Source organism: Artemia franciscana, chromosome 3 (assembly GCF_032884065.1).
Source record: "Artemia franciscana chromosome 3, ASM3288406v1, whole genome shotgun sequence".
Lineage (NCBI taxonomy): Eukaryota > Metazoa > Arthropoda > Branchiopoda > Anostraca > Artemiidae > Artemia > Artemia franciscana.
In genome coordinates this window covers 50,442,989-50,467,928 of record NC_088865.1, presented here as the reverse complement: position 1 = coordinate 50,467,928, position 24,940 = coordinate 50,442,989, and the positions used below count along the sequence as shown (strand labels likewise).

Sequence of the window (24,940 nt, the reverse complement as noted above, 5' to 3'; positions counted from 1 at the left end):
TATTTTTCCATTTGAAAATAATCTAGCTTATGAGAACTATTTACATAAAACAGAAAAAAGAAATCATCTTAGATCGTTTTTTGTGGCTTCAGACAATGGAAAGCCTTACCGAGGCCTTGTAGAGCCTTCATAGTATTTCCTCATCGAGAAACTTGAATGATCTACGAGGGATTCTAACTAACGTTGACGGTTTTTTTTAATGATTTCTATACCGCTGCTCAGAAAACTAAACTTGGCATCAACGATTAAGCCCAAGTTACTAGTTAGAAAGTTAGAAAGCTAGGCGTAAGTTTTTCCAATGAGTTTATAAGTTATGTTTACTCTTGTACAGCCTATTTGTACGTGGCGGAATTTTGTGGCATTAATTTTCGTCAATCAAAATGCCCTCCACTCTCAACTTTTTCTAGGTCAATTGTGGATTGCTCTCATCTTCCGGTGTAGAAATAACACGAAATATCACATTCTTTATCCCTCTCCCCACTCCAAACTCAAAATCCTAGCTTCGCCCGAGCCTCCATGGCTTTACGCATAAAAGTATAAATAGCTAATGTCACATTTTTGTTTCAGTATGATAGACCAACTCCACCAAGAAAAATATAGAAAACAGGAAAAAATTTACTGGACGTAACAAAAATACAAAAATAAACCGAGTATTGGTCAAATAAGAGAGGCACCCGCATACTTTCATCGTTTACCGATGAATCAAGCCAAATTAATCAAACACTTGGGAAACTAAAAGGTTCTATCACTATATCAGATTTATGACTATCTACCTTGATTATACTGCCCTAGCACAAATGCATGGACGGATAAAAGATGCACATATCTATTAACAAATGAACTAACCTCCTTTTTATACAGTCCTAATAAGGGGGAATTAATGCCAGACTTGCTTCTCACTCAATTGGACTATCTGTCTTGACTTTTTCTACAATTAGCCTTCGGCCTCGACCGAGTCCGTTGATTTTTGAATTGAAACGGAATAATTGTGGGCGTCAAGTCATGGCTAATTGTAGAAAAAGCCGAGACAGAGAGTCAAAAAAAAAAAAAAAATCCTGCATAAAGCTTTGTACCATAAATCCGGCCTTGTACCTAGGTAATTTCGAAGACAACACTGTGATTCCATGGCGATAAATAAAAGTGTAGGAAAAATCCTTTTGTTAGATAGTGACAATTCACAAAATATCCAGTATTTTTTGTGAATTATCACTGTCTAATAAATACAATTTTTCCCTATTCAAATATTTATTTATGGCTTTGTGCCCAGATCGGCCATACTCTAAGAAAATAATACCTATTACTTGTGGGAAGGATACATGAAGTATTCTGAGACAGTTCGTGGAAACGAGCTGTAGGTAAGGAGCGGTATGACTCAATAGTAACCAAAACTATAAGAAAATACAGTCTTAATAACAATACACTTCTTTTTGAAGTGTATTGTTATCAACAATACAATACAACAATACAATACAATACAACAATACTGTTCTTTTGGACGCACCAAAAGAACAGGATTTTGATGCTAACAGATTCAGCATAAAAGAAAACCGTACGATAGAGGATTCAAGCTTCCATAAACACAAATTTGGAATTTTTGATTCTTTGCCAGAAGAATGATCACAGATACACGTTTATTCGTTTATTTTTCCCATGGGTAATCGTATCAAAACAAAGATCCCTGAGGATCGGGAGAAGGCTTATCAAACAGTTCGTGGTAACGAACTGTAAGGAGCGACCTGGCTCAATAGTAACCAAAACTCTAAAAAATTGAATTTTGATATCAATAGCTACATCAAAAGAATCGGATTTTAATGCTGATTTTAAATATATAAGTTTTATCAAGTTTAGTCTTACCTATCAAAAGTTAAGAGCCTGAGAAAATTTGCCTTATTTAAGAAAATAGGGGGAAACACCCCCTAAAAGTCAAATCACACCATCAGATTCAGCGTATCAGAGAACTCTACTGTAGAAGTATTAAGCTCCTATCTACAAAAATGTGGAATTCTATATTTTTTGCCAGAAGACAAGTGCGTGTTTATTTGTTTGTTTTTTTTTTGTTTTTTTTTTCCAGGGGTCATCGTATCGACCAAGTGGTCCTAGAATGTCGCACGAGGACTCATTCTAACGGAAATGAAAAGTTCTAATGCCCTTTTTAAGTGACCAAAAAAATTGGAGGGCATCTAGGCCCCCTCCCACGCTCATTTTTTTCCAAAATCCAACGGATCAAAATTTTGAGATACCCATTTTGTTCACCATAGTCGAAAACCGTAATAACTATGTATTTGGGGATGATTTACTCCCCCACAATCCCTAGGGGAGGGTCTGCAAGTTACAAACTTTGACCAGTGTTTACATATAGTAATGGCTATTGGGAAGTGTACAGTTGTTTTCAGGGGGATTTTATTTTGTTTGGGGGGTGGGTTTGAGGGGAGGGGGCTATGTTTGAGGATCTTTCCTTGGAGGAATCTGTCATGGGAGAAGAAAAATTCAAGGAAAAGGGCGCATGATTTTCTAGCATTACTATAAGAAAAAAATGAAAAATAAACATGAAAACGTTTTTTCAAATGAAAGGAAGGAGTAGCATTGAAACTTAAAACGAACAGATATTATTACGCAAATGAGGGGTTCTATAAATACTTTAGCATAAAGAGCGAGGTATTTAGGAGGATATAAATACCTCGCTCTTTATGCTAAAGTATGTTTAGTAATTTCAACTATTTATTCTACGGCCTTTCTGATTCAGGGGTGATTCTTAAGGAATTGGGACAAAACTTAAGATTTAGTGTAAAGAGCGAGGTATTGACGAGGATACAAACCCCCTTGTATACATAATAAAATTATAAGATTATGAAAGTTTGTTACGTAAGTTGCTAATTTATAAGTTACGTATATTTTTTACTAATAAAAAAGTTCGTTAAAAATTAAAAGTTCTAGTTGCCTTTTTAAGTAACCGAAAAATTGGAGGGCAACTAGGCATCCTTCTCCACCCCTTATTTCTCAAAATCGTCTGATCAAAACTAAGAGAAAGCCATTTAGCAAAAAAAATTAATATAGAAATTTCATTTTAATAATTTATGTGCGGAGAACCAAAACCAAACATGCATTAATTCAAAAACGTTCAGAAATTAAATATAAAAAAAAATAATTTTTTTAGCTGAAAGTAAGGAGCGACATTAAAACTTAAAACAAACAGAAATTACTCCGTATATAGAATGGGTTGTCCCCTCTGCAATCCCTCGCTCTTTACGCTAAAGTTTGACTCTTTGTAACAATTCTACTTTTTAAAACAATTAAAAGCTTTAGCGTAAAGAGCGAGGGATTTCTGTTCGTTTTAAGTTTTAATGTCGCTCCTTACTTTCAGCTAAAAAAATTAGTTTTTTTTATATTTAATATGATTATAAACCAAACGTTCTATTGCCCTTTTTACATGGCCAAAAATGTTTGAACACACCTAGCCTCCCTCTCATTCTCCCAAAGTCATTTGATAAAAATTTTGGGATAAGCACTTTTGTTCAGCATTGTCGAAAGATCTAGTAACTACGTCATTAAGGATGACTTGGCCCCAACACTCTCCGAGGGATCACATATACCCGTCTGTTTGTTTATTTTTCCCAGGGGTAACCGTATCGAAACAATGATCCCAGAGGATCAGGAGAAGTGTTATTTGATTATAAATCAAGAGTTCTAGTGCCCTTTTTACGTGACCAAAAGTATTGGAGAGCACCTAGCCTCCCTCCTATTCACATTTCTCCCCGAAATCATGCGATCAAAATTTTAAGAGCCCCTCACAGTATCTAGGGAAGGGCTGCGAGCTATGAACTTTGCCTATAGTTTATACATAGTATTGGTTAACGGGATGGATACACATATTTTCCGGGGAGGGTGGGGGTGGGGTATTTCTGGTACGGAGATTACGTGGGAGGAACTCTGCATTGAGAATTCCATCGAGGAGAAGCCGGATATCCCGGCATAATTTAAGAACGAACAGAAACTTATTCAAAAACTTAGTTTGGAATTTCGCTTAGTTCAGACTTAGTTTAGAAATTCTAAGTTCAGAGTTTTAATGTTGCTCCTAACTTTCTGGGGGAAAAAATTGTCATGATAGCTCATAGAATATATATATATATATATATATATATATATATATATATATATATATATATATATATATATATATATATATATATAGATAATATATAAGGGATTTTTGTATCTTCTAAATGTAACTGATTCATTTGATTCTCCTTGTTCCCGTTTTGAAAGGAAAAAATATGAAGAATTATAAATGATTTAAGCACCCTTTCTTTACCAGACTCCTTACAAAGTCAATCTTAACTACAGAGTAAAGACTTTGGCTTGCCTTACAATGTTGGAACAAGCTCTGTTAACACTGTTGTTTCACTTCCTTAATCACAGTACTATACCCCTGAATAATCTGGCGGGGGGAGGATTGCAAGTGTCTTGTGACAAATCAATGACCAATCATCTATTGATGCTACCCATACCAACGTACTACCAACGTACTGCCCCAAAAACTTCATAAATCCACAATACCCTTTACAACAAGAGAAAAAAGAAGAATGAGCAGAAAGTGGCGGTTTTCAGGGAGCCTATCAGTAGACCTACAATGGTCAAGGGGGCAAATGGTGTCCTTGGCACCCTAATCCATTTTTTTCTAATTTACGAATATCTGATTAATTCCAGTTTTAGAAAAAAAAGCAAACTGAATCTCAAAAATATAATTCGAATTAACAATTAGCCTACTAGGTATTCCTCAACAAATATGGATATGCTGGTACATTTTATTTTGAAAAAGAAAGTACACAAAGCAGGTAGTAAATAAGTACAGTTCGCAAAAAAATAATATTCTACTGGTATTTATTTGAGCCCGATTGCCAGTTTGAACCGAACTAATTTATTGGTTTCAGCTTATTATTGATTTATTGGTTTCTTATTTAATAATTAAATTTAATTTAATAATTAAACTTATTTAATAATTTATTGGTTTCAGCTTATATTCACTAATTATTGGTTCTTCGCATTGATTGGTGGAAATATGTGAGAGCCACGTGCTTCATGCATGTATGTAACGAAATGAATTAATCAAAACTTTCTAGTTGTAAATCAAACTTAGATGAAGCAACAACATAATAAATTTTAACTTCGATCAAAGTTTTCAATTAGAAATGTCTTTTTATTGTGACTCTTCGATTTGTAAAGGCCATTATCATGACTTCAGCAATTCATATGGGAGCATTCTACACAATGATAAAAGTCTTCTAAGTTATGTGTTGGAGAAAAATCATTGGAAAAAGGTTTCGGAAAGTAGTTCTATAGCATCTAGAAGAGACACAAGCTTGCAGAAAAGTGCTCTCAGAAGGAAAATGACAAAGCTTTCGAAGAAAAAGCACATCAAACATGGTAGCATCAAGAAAGGTGACACAATGAAAACATTTTTGCGTGTGCAAAAACGAATTAATAAAAGGAAAATGAAAGAAAAAAGAGAGGCTTTGAAGGGAAACACGGAGGTACCCGCAGATACATTGATAAAGACGGAAATGACAGAGATTGTGACGACGAAAGTTGAACAGAGAGAAGACCCGGGAACTGAAGAAAGAGAAAACGTGGATTTACCAACCTTAAAACGAGAAATGGAAGAAGTGGATGCAGAAATTCGACGTGTTCAATTCGAGGTTCGAACATTGGAAGTGGAGCTACAGAAGTATTTAGTTCAAAAGCAAATTGATTAACTTCGAAGGATTTTGGAGAGGAATTAATTACATAGTTTTGGAGATTCTATGCCACGGTGGCTTAAATTCTTGTTTTCTGGATATCAAAATTATTTATTCGTTAAGCTAGTTTTTAAATTCTTTGTAGATTTGTTTTTGATAATATGTTTGTCATTTAAAAAAAATGCTCGTTTTTCCTTAACTTTGGATATTTAGAGAAAAAGAGCATTTTTCACAATTCTTTTCGGGCCAAGAAAAAGGTAATTTTAGCTTATGGTAAATTTATGTAGCCTATTCTTAGTGATGTTTCAATTTTTGCTTATGTGTATTCTTATCTTAAACTACCAAATAGCTCTTTTCAGAGCCAACAAACTCAAACTAATGCTCGAAACTTGCAAAATTGGGATTGCGATTTTTTTTTTAACAGCAAATGTTTTGTAACCAAATGATTGTTGATCAAAAAACTGAAAAGAAATAAAATGCCTGGACATAATTTTAGAGTATTGAAGGGAGTTTTGGTACAATAAAATTTAGGAAGAATCAAAACACATTTATTCCTTGGATTGAAGCTGTTTTCTTTCTTGAAAGAAAACGTCAAGCCCCCAATAATTTTCTACCTAATAATGGCTACCTTATCTAAAGTCCTAGTCTAAACTAGTCAAAGAAGATGAGCTTTTGAATCGACTCTTGTTTTTTCAAATGTGCCCTTGATTTTAGTGTATAATCTATTGATTATTTGGGGATAATAAATGAGTAATGAATCCGGCAATAAATGAGTATATTTTGTTACTAGATCCATTTGGAAGCAAACTGTATTTCTTGTAACAAAGGGGAAAGCCTCAGGACTTCATTTCGACTTTTTGGGTGTGAATGTCTTTGATTTTTAAGGAAATTACCTCCAGCGCCACCAGTAAATCCTCTAAATTTAAGAAATAAAGATTAAAAGTATATTTTTAAGGTCCATGAAAATACTGGGCGAGCAGAGCAAATATTTTGCGTATAGTAGAGTAGAATATAGTAGAGAAGACAGCTATGAGAGAGCTAGGAAATACACGGTTCCAAAATCCTTCTGGAGTATCCCATAGGTTTTATAAGAATTTTCTGCGCTGACATGCTTATAAGAAAAAATATATTCTCTTTAGCTTCAAGAAAATTTACAGGATTACAGTTTGGAAGATTATCGTTTTTTAAGTATCAAAACTACTTATTTCCTTAAGCTTAGTTTTAAGTTTTTTTGAAGTTAGTTTTTATAATATGCTTGTTTTTATGAAGATGTTCTTTTTGCATAAACTTTGGATATTTATGTAGAGAGAAAAAGAACATCTTCTCAGTACTTTTTTTTCTGGCATAGAAAATGGTAATTTTAGCAAAACCAGGCAATATGAGCGGAGATAGGATCTTCGTGATACCCCTGTTAACTAAGTAGATAATACTCGTTTCAAAGTAAGTGAGGGGGACTTGGCAGCTGGCTAAAACTACCAAAATGAGGGAGTCTTTCCCATTCCGCAACCCTTGGTCTTTATGCTAAAATCTTCATGTTCTCTAAACGTGTATCTCATTAAAATTTAACAGTCCTTTTATTTGACCAGTCTCTCTTAAAGGATCGTGACAAAAAGTAAATCTTAAGCTTAAATAGGAGAATTGAGGAAGAGGGCAGTCCTCCTAATGTGCAAAATAATTTCTACTTATTTTAAGTTTTAATATTGCTGAAAATGCAAGACAAGGAAAGAATGATCAATTTAAAGTATCCTCTTTCCATGTATTGTAACCGTCTGAATTGTTCGTTTTTTTTTGTGTATCAAAGATGGCATGTCTGTACAAGCTCCATTATAATAGTGAATTGCCTTGTATAATGACAAACCCAAATAGTTCCAAAGGTAAAAAAAAATATTTTCTTTATTAAATTTTTTACATTTATAAGTGAAAGTATTGAGTATGAATTTTTTGTTACAACCGGAATGTGGAGAATTAAAAATTATATTAGTCACATGTGGCTCAATAGTTAATCAAATTATGTATCATTCATACAGCAACGTGTGCAATATGCTTTTCAAAATTTAGGGACCAAAATTGGCTGCCCTTGATTAATAAAGAAGTAAAAAAAGCTCAAACTATGCAAATTATCTAAAAAGAAATCATATGGTAGGCTCATAAGAATGCTGATATTCAAAGGAGTTTTGCCTTGCTGTCTTCTTGCCTATACTTTCCTAAATTATATTCAAACACTTTTGTAGCCACAAGAATTGTGCCCATAAGGGTAACATCCAAGAAAAAATGCTGTCAATAATTTTTTTTAACAAAATTGGATTATCCCCACAAAAACTACAAAGAAATATTCCAATAGAATAGCATGGTACTCGCAACTTGGCCAATTAATATTTTCCGTGCTTTTAAAGCACATGCATTTATATTTTTCGTGCTTTTAAAAGGACAAAAAAGTATCCTAGCACAGTATCACTATTTTATGTCAATCAGTTATTTTGAAAAGTGCCATTGCTTTTATATCAATCCTCTAGGCCTACTGTTTAAACTGTATGTTTAAACTGTATGTTTAAACTGTATGTTTATGTTTATGTATGTTTCTCAACTGAGTGTCCTCAACGCATCTATTTTTCTAAATGGTGATAACCTTATTGCTTTGAAACTGGTAAAGGGTGGTTGGCGTTATCCCCTCCCCGGTGAGTACCCACCCCCAGAAAATATTCACTGGAAAAAAAAACCGTGGAACATACCCCTGCGTAAAGTACCTCCCCTGCAGAAAATAATCCCCGTGGAAAACAACCCCCTGCAGAAAATACACCCCCAGTGGAAAATAAGGCTTTTAAAATTTGAAAATTTTATTTGAGTTTTCTTTCCGTAGGGGAAGGAATTTTGGTAATTGTGTATTATACGCCACTCACTCAAGTTTACGCTTGTGTAAAACTCGAAAACAAATCGGTTTCTCCGTTGGCTTTTTCCAGCTTAGCACGAGACAAGACAAACACAAGTAACAGAATAGATGAAAATATATAATTTAGGCTATATATTTGCACACGACAGGCGGGGGGGGAATAAAGTATTTCGACAGTTTGAAGTCAGAAAACAATTCTTACTTTATAATATGGAGAATAATTGTACCTAACACATTTTTCATACAGACCCGCGATAATCCCCCCCCCCCCTAATGTGTAAATAAATATATAGCCCAAATTTGTTTCTAAGTAATAAAAAAACCGGTTTGTTCTCGATTTTTACACATCGTACACTTGAGTGAGTGCGCGTAAAACACACAAGTACCGGAATTTTTCATAAACACGTTTCAACCAAAACACCTTTCATTTTTCATTTTTCACCGGATTTCCCGGTTTTATTCAAAAACGACCAGAAATTAAAATCAAACTTAGCAACATCAAAACTTAAATTGAACAGAAATTATTACGTATATGAAAGGAGTTGCCCTTTCTACAAGACCTTGATCTTTACGCTAAAGTTTTGACTTTTTGTCCTAATTCTTTAAGAACAATTCCTGAAACACAATGGCCGTGTAACTAGGAAAATAAACTTTGTTTTGAAATTCTATAAAAAAAAAAACTTAATGTAAAGAGCGAGGTCTTGAGGAGGCAACCCCTTTCATATATGTAATAATTTCAGTTCGTTTTAAGGTTTATTAACTTGTTTTTTTTATTTAATCGCTTACAGACAATATTCATTAATGGAAAACATGAGTTTTTTAATAAAAAAATAAAGAGCCTTATTGAACTAAAAATGAGCAGAAATAAAGCCAAAAAAATTTCAAAGTAAAAAGTATGGAGCATATTAGAAATGTTTTTTTTTTATATATGAAAAAGACTATGTCAACAAAAATGGACGGAAATGAATTTAAAAAACTTAAAAGACTATGTCAACAAAAATGGACGGAAATGAATTTAAAAAACTTTTTCCATGACACACGTTTGTCAAAGAATATTTAACTGCCTCGTTAAGCCCAAAATGGATAGAAATAAATCCAAATAATTTTCCAAGCGTAAAACTACGACAAATCACCATCAACAAATGAACTAAACTCAAAACGATCAGAAATTACAATATATAACCGATTCAAACTCAAAACGAGCAACAATTAAAATGAGTAGGGCTGACAACCCACGCACTTCTCAAGACCAGAACATAACTTGCACTTTTCTGAAAAGAATATACATTTTAAATGTTTTAACTTTTTGACTTTAACAATTAAAGAAGAACTAAGACTATAAAAAATGAATATCAGAATATGTGTAAGAAACTGACAATACACGGTTATTTGTTTTTGTTTTTAAAGTAAAGTGCAAATTGTGCTCTGGTCTGAAGAAGACTTGGCTGTTGTCAGCCATACTCCTTTTAATTTTTGCTTGTTTTGAGTTTGACTAGACTCTATCGTAATTTTGGTTAGTTTTGGGTTTTATTTATTTATTATTTGTGATTTATAGTAGTTTTACACTTGGAAGATAGGAAAAAAAATCGCAGAATTTGACAACGCTTTCATTCCTAAAAACATAAAGAATAAGAATTTAATGGTTCCCAGAGCCAACTATCCTTTGCAAGAATAGCAAAGCCTTTTTAAACTTTTTGGTGCCATATTTTTTAGCTTACTTTTGATGATTGTTGGCCTATATTTTTTTTTCAATTATGTTTCATTTGACACCCGCTACTGCCAAAAATTGCAAAAGTTCATATGGAAGTCTTTTCAACACAAATGGAGTCCTGTGGTGGCGCAGTGGATTTGACCTTAGCTTGGTAATACGGGACCCAGAGATCGAATCACGCTGCAGTAATGCTCTGCAGGGCCGACGCAAGGACCTTAGTAGTCAAGAAGCGTCGTTAATTCTTAAAAATTAAAAAAAAATCAACACAAATGGATTTGCAGTTTTTTTGCTAAATTTTTAAAATACTTCTAGTGTGTAAATTTTCTCTTTTTCCCGTACCCTAGCATTTTTGAACGAAACTAAAACAACTCAAATAAAAGTCTCAAATTCGGAAACCTTATTTTCCACAGGGGAAGGGTATTTTCCATGAGGGTATTTTCTAAGGAAGGGTATTTTCCGCGGGGGATTTTTTCCAGGGGGGGGGGTAATCACCGGGGTAATAAACGCCAAGAACCCCGGTAAAGATTATATAATTTATTCAGGTATGTAAATAGAATGTGAATACGGTGTTTACTTTATCCGATTCTTTTGAACCTTCTGTGACAACAATCTATAATGAAATTGTATAAACAGTAGCCATTTCCCTGAAACACAACTTCATGTGAAGAATAATCTCATTCTATTTGTGAGATTAAATTTTAAAAACCAAGTTTTTTTTTTAACTGAAAATAGATAGCGACATTAGAACTTAAAATGAACAGAAATTATTTCGTATATGAAAGGGGCTGTCCCCTCCTCAACGCTCCGCTCTTTACGCTAAAGTTCTTATTGTTTTGAAAAGTAGAACTGTGAAATGAGAACTAGAAAGTTTGACAGAGTCAAACTTTAGCGTAAAGAGTGGGGCGTTGAGGAGGGGACAGCCCCTTTCATATACAGAATAATTTCCCTCTCTGTGAAAAGGGCATTAGCTCTTCCAACTTCTAATCAAATGACCCCCTTCCAATTCAAAGTTTATGCAGCCATTATTTCCATAGGAGCCTGTATTGCCGGGGAATAACTTATAACTTTCACCTTGGCTCTGGAGGACTGTATCCACCTTGAAGCCATTGTTATGTGCTCTTTTAACTATTGTGAACAAAATGGCCATCTCACAATTTTGATTAGATAAGTTTTGGGAAAACAGGTTGTCAGGGAAGGGGGGCAAGATGTCCTACACCGATTTTGACTATTAAAAAGAACTAAAACTATATATTTCCAATCAATGAGCTTCCTCTAAAGTGCTAACGACCGCACCTTCCATAAAAAGCTTATATGCTCCTGGGATATAACTTAAAACCCTGGCCCCAAGATTCTGAGGCGCTGTGGTAATCCCAAAGCCCTTGCTATATGATCTTTTTATCTTTTGAATAAATCGTTATCACAAAATATCAGTAATGTAGCACAAAAATATAAATCTATATATATAAAAATAAGTTGTCTGTCTGTGGGTCCGTCAGGTGACATCATGTTTGTGTGTTGACTGACGTCATGTTTGTTGATTGACGAAATTACACACCGGGACATCGGGACACAAATGACGACCGGGACATAGGAAATATAAATGACGACCGGGACACTCAAAGAGAAAGCGACCGGGACACAAGGAATGTTCGATTAGCAATCACCATCAACAAAGCACCGGGACACAAATGACGACCGGGACAAAGGGAATATAAATGACGACCAGGACACTCAAAGAGAAATTACAGACCAGGACACCGGAACACAAATGACGACCGGGACACCGCGACACATCTATATCTATCTATCTATCTATCTATATATATAAAAATAAGTTGTCTGTCAAGTGACGTCATGTTTCTGTGTCGACTGACGTCATGTTTGTTGATTGACGAAATTACACACCGGGACATCGGGACACAAATGACGACCGGGACATAGGGAATATAAATGACGACCGGGACACTCAAAGAGAAAGCGACCGGGACACAAGGAATGTTCGATTAGCAATCACCATCAACAAAGCACCGGGACACAAATGACGATCCCATTATGACTATCCCAGTAGAGAAATTCGTCTTTTCTATATCTCTTCTTCCAGTCTGTTTTTTTTCGAAATGATTTTAAAGAGGGCAGCACTAGCACTGAGCCTACAAATTTTAGTGCTACAAAATTTCAAATAATCAATGTGTAATTTTAATTTAATGGAAATAAAGTACAGGGGGGTGGGTTGCAAAATATTTGCTCTGCTCGCCCAGTATTTTCATGGACCTTAAAAATATACTTTTAATCTTTATTTCTTAAATTTAGAGGATTTACTGGTGGCTGGGGAGGTATTTTCCTTAAAAATCGGAGACTTTCACACCCATAAAGTCCTAAGGCTTTCCCCTTTGTTACAAGAAATACAGTTTGCTTCCAAATGGATCTAGTAACAATAATATGAAAAAAACTTCGTTTTCTTAAAGAGTTAAAGAGGCTGCGTCCCAAAAACGAACCTTAAAACGTACAGGAATTAGGAGAGGCAGTTGGGGCTGCCACCCCCCAAACCCCCCCATTTTAAAGACTTTTGTACAGGTTTTTTATTGTGGGGGGACTTCATTGTTACTAATTACTAGATTCGGTGCAATGGTTCTCCTGTCCTCTTGTGTTTAACATTTTTCGAAGTTATTCCATTATTCATTCATTTCAATTTTTCATTAATTAAAAGAGGGCCTTTCAGAAGCCAAGAGCGGGGGGTCAACAAAAAACCTGTACAAAAGAGTCTTTAAAATCAGGGGGTTTGGGGGGCGGCAGCCCCCCTACTGCCTCTCCTAATTCCTGTACGTTTTAAGGTTCGACTTTGGGACGCAGCCTCTTTAACTCTTTAAGAAACGAAGTTTTTTTCATATCATTTCTGTACGTTTTTCTACAATACATGGTGGATGTAATTTAATAATTCCTGTACTCCTCGTACAGGAATTAGGAAAGGTAGATTAATTGTGAAAGCGCCTATGAAATTTTTTTTTTTCCTTGATCATGTGTTAGTTCTCACATTTAACTGTTCTTAATTGTATTTTTCTCTTGTCAGTTCTTCTTTGTTTTGGTAATGTTTGTATATGTAATTTTTTTTTGTTTCTTTTCCTTTTCTTTCTTCGTGACTCCATCAGCTTTGTATCTTACAGTTATGATGGGCAATAAATTCATCTAACTATATTATAATCTTAGTCGTTCTCATAATACTTCTGTTATTACTCTTTAGTCTAACATATAGGTCTAAGTCTAACATATAGTCTAACATTTAGTAAAACAGGAAGGGTGTGCCAAAGCACAGGATGGTTGGCCCCCAACCCCCCATTGCACTTCCTGGCTGAAGGGCCAAGAAACGGAGATCAGCACCGCCGGTAGGGACTGTAAAGTCTAATGCCGTATCCTTTACCTTTACCTTACCTAACATATACTTTACCATTTTTTTTTGCACACTCTTACATACACAGTCTTTTATGCTCTTACATTCTTGTACTTCTTATTGCATATGATGCAAATATTTTATATCAAAATGTAGTAAATCGGTAAAACTGTTGTAACACATTTCTTGTCTGTTTAACCCGTAATATAATAACCAATATAATTCAACTTCCAATAGATGTTATTCGAAAGTATTTTAATTCGTTGTTTTTTAGTCGTACAAATCGATGCAAGCCTTTGTACTGATGATGCTTGTCTACCGGGACAAAGTTGTACAGTGATTGCCAGTGAAGTTGGATTCCAATGTACCTGTCCTTTCCCACAAACCTTGATCGAAGGAAGTTGCAAACTAGGTAATTACTTTAAAATTGTTATCATTAGGAAATTTTTTGCACTATAGTCATAATTGATAACTTGAAAATATTTATTAACATCATCTCTCATTTGTTTCAACAATAATTCAGTATTTGTCTGGTGTTAATTTGGAATTGTGTAAATTATTTTCAAATATATAAATTGGAGAAACCAAAAACTTAGAAAAGTTTTTGGATGTCATCTGTATCCTATTAATGCTTTTAGTTTTGTATCAAAAGGTTGTTCATGTTCTTCGACAAGAAAACTCTCGATTGACGCTATGTTATATAGGTTTCAAACCTCTAATCACGCGATAGTCATAGCTACATTGAAAACGATAAGAATAGCCGAAGACAAAGAAATTAATTCAGCTTCGGGGAAATTTACAGTATTCTATTCTTTGGGATGTAAAACAACGTACAATAGGTAAAATCAAAGTTTGAATTACAATTTAGACTACAAACAATCAATAACTAATATTTGACTTTCTCCATCCGTATTTTGTCTTCCTTTGAAAAATTGTAACCTTTAAATAGTGTATCTACAATTTTATTTGTTTTCCATTCATACAGTATTAAAAGTAACTCTCTGATCACTCGATTTTCTAAACTGTCGTTAACACCGTCCCATTCAACAACTTCAAAAATATTTTGGGATAATTTTCAGTGCTTCACAGTAAGTCCCCTTTTATCCATTTATCCATTTATCATTTTTATCTTTTTTTATCCATTTAGGATAAAAAAAGAAACAAATACAGATACAGAACATCAGGGATGCTATTTTTATATTGTTTTTGATATCTTTTAAACGAAAAATGCCATTATTTAAACCAAATACTAAGAAATAAAATCATCTAGTCTCAACGCAATGTAAAAGAAAGAAAATCTTTCTCATCCTCATAACAATGTTCCGTAAGAATATTCACTCTCAATGAAAAGGGAAAATTACCATATTATTTATATTATTATATAATTTATATTTTAAAATTAAAATCTGCATAGTCTTTAGGTATCTGGTAGGCTCATCAAATATAACCGACATCTTATACTAGCTTGATTATAGGCAAATATTGATTAACCCTTTTTTTACGTTCCCTTAATGTTTCAAAGTAATACCCTCGATCTTTTTTGTATTATAGCTGATACACCCTTTTGACAATTGTGAAGGCATGTAGTGAATTGGATATGTTCAAATATCCATTCAGCATGCCATTCGAATTATGAGTTAGGAGCATCCCGGCTCAACAGTAACCGAAATTCGAAAAAACGAGATTTTGACACCAATAGACATAATAAAAGAATTCGCTTATTATGTTAATTGAAAATCTATAAATTTAATATTGACATATCATGAGTCACGAGCCTGAGAAAATATGCCTCATTTTCGAAAAGAGTGGGAAATTAAATAAAAGTAATAGAATCATGATTCAAAAGCTAAAGAATCTTAATGAAAATCACATCATCTGATTCAGCGTATCAGACAAACCCACTGTAGAGATTTCAAACTATTATCTTAAAAAAAATGTGGAATAAGTATCTTTTGCCAGACGACAGGTCACGGATGCGTGTCGAAATAGACATTTTAATCAAAATAGTTTAAAGGCCGAAAAAATATGCGTTTGGAGATAACACGAACCCCCTCAACTGCTGGAGAAAGCTCAATAAATTGTAAAAGTTGTCCAATTTTCGCATAGTATTTTTTTGGTAGTCACGCTTGAATGTTCCGGGTGGGAGAGTGAATCTTTTGCTGGAGCTAAAATAGCAATTTATTGAGGATTGGGTAACCACCCTAGTATTAGCAGTAGTAATAGTAGTAGTAATAGTGTTAATAGTACTAGTCATATTCAAAAGCTATAGAATATTAATGAAAATCACGTCATCTCATTCAGCGTATCAGATAACCCCACTGTATTGCTTTCAAGCTCTTATTTTAAAAAAAAATGTGGAATATATATATTTTTTGCCAGACGACAGATCACGGATGGGTGTCGAAACAGAGATTTTCATCAAAATAGTTGAAATGAAGAAAAAATATGCGTTTGGAGATAACACGAACCCCAACAACTACTGGAGAAAGCTCAATAAATTGTAAAATTTGCCCAATTTTACGTATAGTATTTTTTGGTAGGCCCGCATACATTTTTCGAGTGGTAGAGTGAATTTTCTGCTGGAGCTAAAAGAGCAATTTATTGAGGATATGGTAGCCACCCTAGTTTTAGCAGTAGTAATTGTAGTAGTAATAGTAGTAAGAGTGTTAATAATAGTAGTACTAGTAGCAATAGTAGTAGTAGTGGTAGTAGCGGTACTAGTAGTAATGATGTTAGTAGGATTAGTAGCGTGCACATATCACAAATTGGTCAAATAAACATGCCCCTCTCTTTTTCCTGAAAGTTCCAATTTAACACGTTTAGCCGATTTTAATATATCCCCTTTTGACAAACGGCCTTAAATCAAGCATGCCATCGAATTAAAGTGTTTTTGTGAGAATATTTAACATGACTAATAAAAAGGGATTGATGCAAATTTGTTTTTTCAGTTCAACCACAATTTTGAAGGATCAGCTTATATCCAGTGTAACTGACCTAGATGTCAGTGTATGTCAGGTGATCTCCTTTATTCGAAGCAATAGTGTCGGTTTTGAAGCAAAAGTTTCCTTGACACTTAGTGATTTTTCTGTATTAGATTCGATTCTAGAGTTGATCGTCCCAGGAATAGACGTTTCAATAAAGACTGCTAGCTTGATTTCTGAAAAAGGTAAGATGGATCAATGTCAACTACTTCAATTGATGGCTGCTTATTCTCTGAGCAAAATTTTTGATTTTTTTGATAGGAAGTATTAAAGTACTGGCTATCAATTTAATCAAAGTAATACTTCATTAATCACCGCTCAATCATTGCGTTCAAATCAGCGCTCAAATCTTGGTTTCCAAATGGGGTCAATTCTTCACGTCTCATGTCAATTTCTTAAATACAGTCTTGCCAGAAAATCTATGAACGCACATTGATTACTAGTTGTATTAAAGTTCAAATTTAACTGCCGTATCTTAGCTAGCATTAATAATGCAGTTTTACCTCTGTATCTGCTCACCCTTGCATCATTTGGGTCTCTTCTTAAACATTAAGGATATACTGAAGTATTACTACAAGAATGCAAACTATTTGCAACGACTGCCTCTCTGGACTAACAATAGCTCCCTATTCTGGCAGTACGGAATTTTTAGTCCAGTGTCCGCGAAGCAAAAAAGAAATAAGAGGTATTGGAGGTAGATTAGTTGTGAAAGCACCTATGAAATTTTTTTTCCTTGATCATGTGTTAGTTCTCACATTTAACTGTTCTTAATTGTATTTTTCTCTTGTCAGTTCTTCTTTGTTTTGGTAATGTTTGTATATGTAATTTTTTTTTTGTTTCTTTTCCTTTTCTTTCTTCGTGACTCCATCAGCTTTGTATCTTACAGTTATGATGGGCAATAAATTCATCTAACTATATTATAATCTTTTTTAATAGTCGTTCTCATAATACTTCTGTTATTACTCTTTAGTCTAACATATAGGTCTAAGTCTAACATTTAGTAAAACAGGAAGGGTGTGCCAAAGCACAGGATGGTTGGCCCCCAACCACCCATTGCACTTCCTGGCTGAAGGGCCAAGAAACGGAGATCAGCACCGCCGGTAGGGACTGTAAAGTCTAATGCCGTATCCTTTACCTTTACCTTACCTAACATATACTTTACCATTTTTTTGCACACTCTTACATACACAGTCTTTTATGCTCTTACATTCTTGTACTTCTTATTGCATATGATGCAAATATTTTATATCAAAATGTAGTAAATCGGTAAAAATGTTGTAACACATTTCTTGTCTGTTTAACCCGTAATATAATAACCAATATAATTCAACTTGCAATAGATGTTATTCGAATGTATTTTAATTCGTGGTTTTTTAGTCGTACGAATCGATGCAAGCCTTTGTACTGATGATGCTTGTCTACCGGGACAAAGTTGTACAGTGATAGCCAGTGAAGTTTGTATTCCAATGTACCTGTCCTTTCCCACAAACCTTGATCGAAGGAAGTTGCAAACTTGGTAATAACTTTTAATTGTTATCATTAGGAAATTTTTGCACTATAGTCATATTTGATAACTTGAAAATATTTATTAACATCATCTCTCATTTGTTTCAACAATAATTCAGTATTTGTCTGGTGTTAATTTGGAATTGTGTAAATTATTTTCAAATATATAAATTGGAGAAACCAAAAACTTAGAAAAGTTTTTGGACGTCATCTGTATCCTATTAATGCTATTAGCCTTGTATCAAAAGGTTGTTCATGTTCTTCGACAAGAAAACTCTCGATTGACGCTATGTTATATAGGTTTCAAACCTCTAATCACGCGATAGTCATAGTTACATTGAAAACGATAAGAATAGCCGAAGACAAAGAAATTAATTCAGCTTCGGGGAAATTTACAGTATTCTATTCTTTGGAATGTAAAACAACGTACAATAGGTAAAATCAAAGTTTGAATTACAATTTAGACTACAAACAATCAATAACTAATATTTGACTTTCTCCATCCGTATTTTGTCTTCCTTTGAAAAATTGTAACCTTTAAATAGCGTATCTACAATTTTATTTGTTTTCCATTCATACAGTATTAAAAGTAACTCTCTGATCACTCGATTTTCTAAACTGTCGTTAACACCGTCCCATTCAACAACTTCAAAAATATTTTGGGATAATTTTCAATGCTTCATAGTAAGTCCCCTCATTTAGGATAAAAAAAGAAACAAATACACAAACAGAACATCAGGGATGCTATTTTTATATTGTTTTTGATATCTTTTAAACGAAAAATGCCATTATTTAAACCAAATACTAAGAAATAAAATCATCTAGTCTCAACGCAGTGTAAAAGAAAGAAAATCTTTCTCATCCTCATAACAATGTTCCGTAAGAATATTCACTCTCAATGAAAAGGGAAAATTACCATAGTTTATGGGTTTTAGGGATTCCTGTTGGGGCAGCAGCAGCTATCAAATAATGGGGAATCGACTTTTGTGTCTCCCTGGCAGCATTTTTGTGTTTGTGTATGTATATATGTGAGTCCTTGTTGTGCAAGGTATCTTAAGAAAGTATAATTATAGCGTAATAACTGTGCTAATAAGAATACATAAATATAGAAGATAAAATGGAAAATATATAACGAAAGTAGATTTTATTGTTTTCCTTCTAACTGCTTTTAGATCACACTGTTTTGAAAAACTCTATTATAACCGTAGGATCATAAATTTCTCATAAAAAAAGATTGTGACTAGTATGTATTAAAAAGATAAGTTATGAGTGTGTATGCAGGACCTCTATTTTATTTGTTAATTGCGAACGATAATTTACATTAGTTTCTTTTCTTAGATCCTTCTCTATCTCGATTTGTTGAGCAGAAAGTTTCAATTCAACTGAATAATCAATGGATCTCTGACTACGATAACCCCACATCTGCAAAATAAATTACCCTAATTACTGCAATAAATTTAGCTGTAAGTATTTGCTTAAAAGTCAATTTTATACTCATTAAAACAAAAAAAGTTTATCCAAAACCGAAGGAAGACAACTACCGTTTAATAGTCCTGCTTAAAAAAAAACTTGTTTTTTCCACTCTCCTTCCCTTTCTTCCTCTCTCTCTCTCTCTCTCTCTCTCTCTCTCTCTCTCTCTCTTTTTTTTTTCCACCCCCCCCCCCTCCTCAGTCTCTTTCTCTCTCTTTTCTTTTCATTTTCTTTTCTCTCATTTTTATTCACAAAAAAATCGTTAAAGCGTCTTTAATTTTTCCTCTTTACAAAGAAGCCAAATACACGCACCTAATTTCAGAAAAGTACGAAATTTGAAAATCAGAGCACGTGATTTATATAAATATTGACCTTAATACGTGTCTTCTCTCGGATGTCAATAAGAAGGCAAGTTCAAGTTAAAAATGATTTGATTTGATAAATCAGGGGGCTATAAGACAGGATCTAAAGTTTATTTTCAAAAGACGTAAAAGAACATAAAAATATAAGAAAGGATATTATATCACGAAAAAAAAGTAGTAAAATATGAATATAAATACAAAATAAAAATCATTAAATTTCCCCTTTATTTTTGTTAATATTCATTTTCTTGTACAGTCTTTCAGCCAATGAATAGCAGAAACACTAATAAACTGTAAAAGAAAAAAAAATCTCTACTATTTATTGAGATTAAATTGCTTAGCAATAAAATAAAAGTAAATTCATTTAGAGACTTTTTGTTCATACCCCTTTGTTCCATTTACAGGTAAGAAGTTTTGGTTACGAACAATTTTCAATATCTATTATGAAATTGAATTCACGTGTGCAACTGGAGCTGAGAATCCTAAGCGACATATCACTTTCTGTTGAAGATAATCTTCAAATTGCATTATCAGTCCTTGGTGGTCAAAAGGTTTTAGTCATACCAGGATTACAACTTCTGCAGTTTGACTTGAGCACCCTAAATTTCGAATTAGTCTCCCCACCTTGTGATACTTCCAAATGTCAGTCTGGAGGGGATGAATTTGCTTTCTGTTCAGACTCAGTTTTGAAATGTGCTTGCAGCAAGGGGTAAGTTAACTTCTAAATGTAGTATAAATCTTCTTATATACTTACCTGAACCTAAGAAATATAATGTTTAGTTTGATTAACTAATAAAAAAAGTCCTAAATTGAGCTTTTATTGTGATTTAGAAGGATTTAAACGTTGGTATAGCACTACAAATACATTTTTACGAAAATTGAATTGATATGCTTTATACCAGGGAACCGAGTTATTAATTTGATTCCTCAGAAATAGTTTCATAGGTTTTCCAGAAATATTTAACTATAATGTTCAGTTCCTATATCGTCTTGAGGGCAAGCTTATGCTTAATCCATAGTTTTATATTTAATAAAAAAAAACCTTGCCATGTCAGCTAGTTTAGTTTTTAAGGTAGAAATGTTAAATTTGAAATTCAATCTTATATTAAAAAGTGTGTAAAACTATTAAATCTTAAAATCAAAGCCATTCTAGCAAGCTAAATATCATTTTGTAATTTGTTGTATTTATTTTTCAATTAACATTGATTTTCTTTTTTATTCAAGATTTGTTGCTAAAGAGGGAGTTTGTTTGGACATTGATGAATGTGAAGACTCAAATGCCTGTGGAACAGAATCTGCCTCCTGCATCAATCAGCCTGGATATTTTGAGTGTATTTGTCCTCTAGGTTTTCTTCCATACATTGGTGGATGCATTGGTAAGACTTATTGTTTCTCTAAAAAAATTGAAAAAGGTTTTTTTAGAATGAAAAAAACAAAATCATAATATTTGTTTTTTTTGGTAATTACTTATTTTAGGTAGAAATATAGTATCTTTGGGTCCTAGTGGAGGTTTTAATCTTTTGTTTCATGAAATATATCAAAAACTTAGTGTGCTCAGAACAAATAATACTAGAAATTAACTTATTCTGATGATTTTATTTTAACTTTATAAATTTTTTTTGTATATTAACTTGAAGTAAAATCAACTTTTTTATATGGCTTTTTTCAGGTTAATAGATACAAAATTGTTCCCTTTTTCTCCCATTTCTATTTTTTTTAAATTGGAAAAGTTTTACCTTTTTTTTCAACATAAATCAACAAAGGGGTTTTGGAAGTGGGTTTATTGGAGTTCGGTGGATATCGAAATGGTTAACACTAGAATTAGTTTAAGAAAATAGAGCATATCCAGCCACTTTTGGATTTACTAGGATTGGTAAAAATGCTTAGAGACGGTCATCCAAAAATTATGCTTCTTAAAAAAATCCCTATCACTTTTATATATTGACTCTAATTGCCCCATATTTTAACCGATAAAAATACATTATGTTTGTTATAATTATTTCAAGATATGTCTTTGTTAAAATATTTATTTTGTCTTACTCTTTACTTTACAATTAGGTTTTTTCTTACATTTTTTGGCTATTTGTTATTTTGGGTAAGAAAATAATATATTTAGATTCCAGGGGAAGTCATAACCTCCAGTTTTATGCGACAATTCAAAACTCTAGTCTTTTCAGAATGAAATAACTACTAACAATTGATTTATTCTGAAGATTGTTTGTTTTTCTTTCCCGATTTCAAAAGTTTTATTTTTTTTAACAAACATAAGTTAAGTTAACAAAGGGGAGTAGTGTTGAAAAGGGTTTACTGCACTTCGGAGAATTGTAAAATGAGGAATTATAGAAAGACGTTTAAAACAATTGAGCCAAATTTTTAAGAGAAAAAATGGTTAAAAAATGGGTTAAACAAAAATGGTTTAGAGAGTCATTTACAAATTATGGTTTAAAAAAAATACTTGGTATTTTTCATGAATTGACTGTAATTGTCATGTTTTTTAACTGATACAATTCTACTATCTTTTTTCGAATTATTTCAAGATTTGTCTTTTTCCTAATCTATTTATTTATTTTACTATTTACCTGCCTTCTATTACCGACGGGATTGTTTGAACTTTTTTAAACTTTAAATTGAATTTTTCAATAATAAAAACTGAGCAAATAACAATGGATATTCCCAAATGTTAATTTTGCGATGCAACTAATTTTTCTTAGTGTAAAAGTAAAAAAATAGCAATGAAATATAATGTTCATTTAAACGTAAACAATATATTATACGATAAACTAGTCAGGTTTTAGCCTTTCAGTATTGAAAATAAAGAATTTTTTCTTTTCTTTGTCATTCGAATTTTATTACTTCTTCTGAAATCCATTTTTGTTTTCAGATATAAAGGCTACAGCCATAGAACCTTGCACCAATGCAGAAAATAACTTCACATATTGAGCGTGTTCTGAACAACACACAAGTACCGAAAAATAGAACCCTAATTCTTATTCTTCAACTTTATTTTGCATGACAACGCATTCTTTACTACAGGTTTAAGGATATCAATGGAATCTGTCAAGATCTTGATGAATGCGCAGAGGCCACTGATAAATGTAGTCTCCAGGACGAAAAAGCTTCTTGTTCTAACGAAGACGGCTATTACACATGCGCTTGTTCCTCGGATTTTGAAGGTGTTTACAAAGGATGCATAAGTAAGTGTCAATTATCACAAAAACAAAATATTGGTTTTCCTTACCTGCTTAAAATACGTAGCATGACTTACCTAGGTAAAAAACTTACCTATTTAAAATATTTCTTGTTTTGTCAGTACTTTTAGTTTAAATTTTCATGCACGGGAACTATATCTACTTTTTTTTGTAATTGTGAACCAATCTAAGTAGAGCAGTACCTTTATCAAACTTCCACAATCGTAGACTCCCAAAAGAAAGAACTCTTTAACAACAAAAAATGACAAGGCAACTCCTAATTTCACACACATGGCATCGTTTTTGATAAGAAGGGAAAAGCGATAGATATGAAATCAAGTATTACAACGGAAGTTCTTTCTTTTATATCAAATGATATTATCTTCTTAACTGAATAGTTTTCTTCTTCTTGAAGTCATCGCCTAATTAAAGTTCAAGGTTGAATGAATGAAAAGAAAAAGATCGATTCTACTGTTAAATAAAAAAAAAACAAGTTTTTTCAACTGAAAGTAAGGAACGACATAAAAACGAACAGAAATTACTTCGTATATGAAAGGGGCTGCTTCCTCATCAACGCCCCGCTCTTTACGCTAAAGTTTGACTCTTTCTCTCAACTCTTCTTTTTAAAACAGTAAAAAACTTTAGCGTAAAGAGAGGGGCGTTGATGAGGAAGCAGCCCCTTTCATATACGAAGCAATTTCTGCTCGTTTTAAGTTTTAATGTCGCTCCTTACTTTCAGTTGAATTTTTTTTTATTTAACAGTAGAATCGATCTTTTTCTTTTCATTCATTCAACCTTATATTTCATATCATTCAACCTTTATTTTCATTCATTCATTCATTCAACCTTTATTGAATTTCTGAACGTTTTTGAATCAATGCATGTTTTGATTTTGGCTGTCCGCAGGGGAATAATTAAAACGAAATTTGCATATACTTTTTTTGGCTAAATGGCTTTCTCATAATTTTGATCGAATGATTTTGAAAAAAAAGAGTGGGGGAGGAGCCCTAGTTGCCCTTCAATTTTTTGGTTAATTAAAAAGTCAACTAGAGCTTTCAATTTTCTACGAATCTTTTCATTAGTGAAAGATATAATTTTGTCCCAATTCATTAAGAATGACCCCTGAATTACAAAAGCCGTAGAATAAATAGTTGACATTATAAAAAATACATTAGCGTAAAGAGCGAGGTATTAGAAGGAGGTGAGCCCCTCATATGGGTAATAATTTCTGTTCGTTTTAAGTTTTAATGCTGCTCCTTACTTCCAGCTGAAAAAAAACTTTTTCATATTTACTTTTTCATTTTTTTTTTTAAGTAATGCTAGTAAATCCTGCGCTCCCTTCATGGAAATTTTCTTCCCCCATGACAAATTCCTCGATGGAAAGCTCCCCCAGCATATTCCCTTCTTCTCAACCCCTCCCCAACCAAAAAATCCTCCTGAAAACGCCTGTACACTTCCCAATAACCATTAATGTATTTAAGGACATGTCAAAGTTTGTAACTTGTAGTCCCTCCCACAGGGACTGTGGGGGAGTAAGTCGTCCCCAAAGACATAGTTATAAGGTTTTTCGACTACGCTGAATAAAATGGCTATCTCAGAATTTCGATCCGTAGACTTCGGGAAATAATTAGCCTGGGAGGGGGCCTAGGTGCCCTCAAGTTTTTTGGTCACTTAAAAAGGGAACTAGAACGTTTCATTTCCGTTAGAATGAGCCCTCT

General features: G+C 33.3%; 2 protein-coding genes across 2 annotated transcripts in view; both read left to right on the top strand.

The window, feature by feature from the left end:
- LOC136025375 (uncharacterized) overlaps window positions 1-24,940 on the top strand; it is a 145,138-nt gene that overhangs the window by 102,390 nt on the left and 17,808 nt on the right. The gene's annotated exons all lie outside the window — the stretch shown is intronic.
- Window positions 14,006-23,030, top strand: LOC136024657 (latent-transforming growth factor beta-binding protein 4-like). The gene is made up of 5 exons (XM_065700082.1): window positions 14,006-14,127; window positions 19,541-19,665; window positions 20,439-20,743; window positions 21,259-21,410; window positions 22,916-23,030. Exons 3-5 carry the CDS (start codon window positions 20,478-20,480, stop codon window positions 22,972-22,974), a joined length of 477 nt encoding a protein of 158 aa, XP_065556154.1. The 5' UTR covers window positions 14,006-14,127; window positions 19,541-19,665; window positions 20,439-20,477; the 3' UTR covers window positions 22,975-23,030.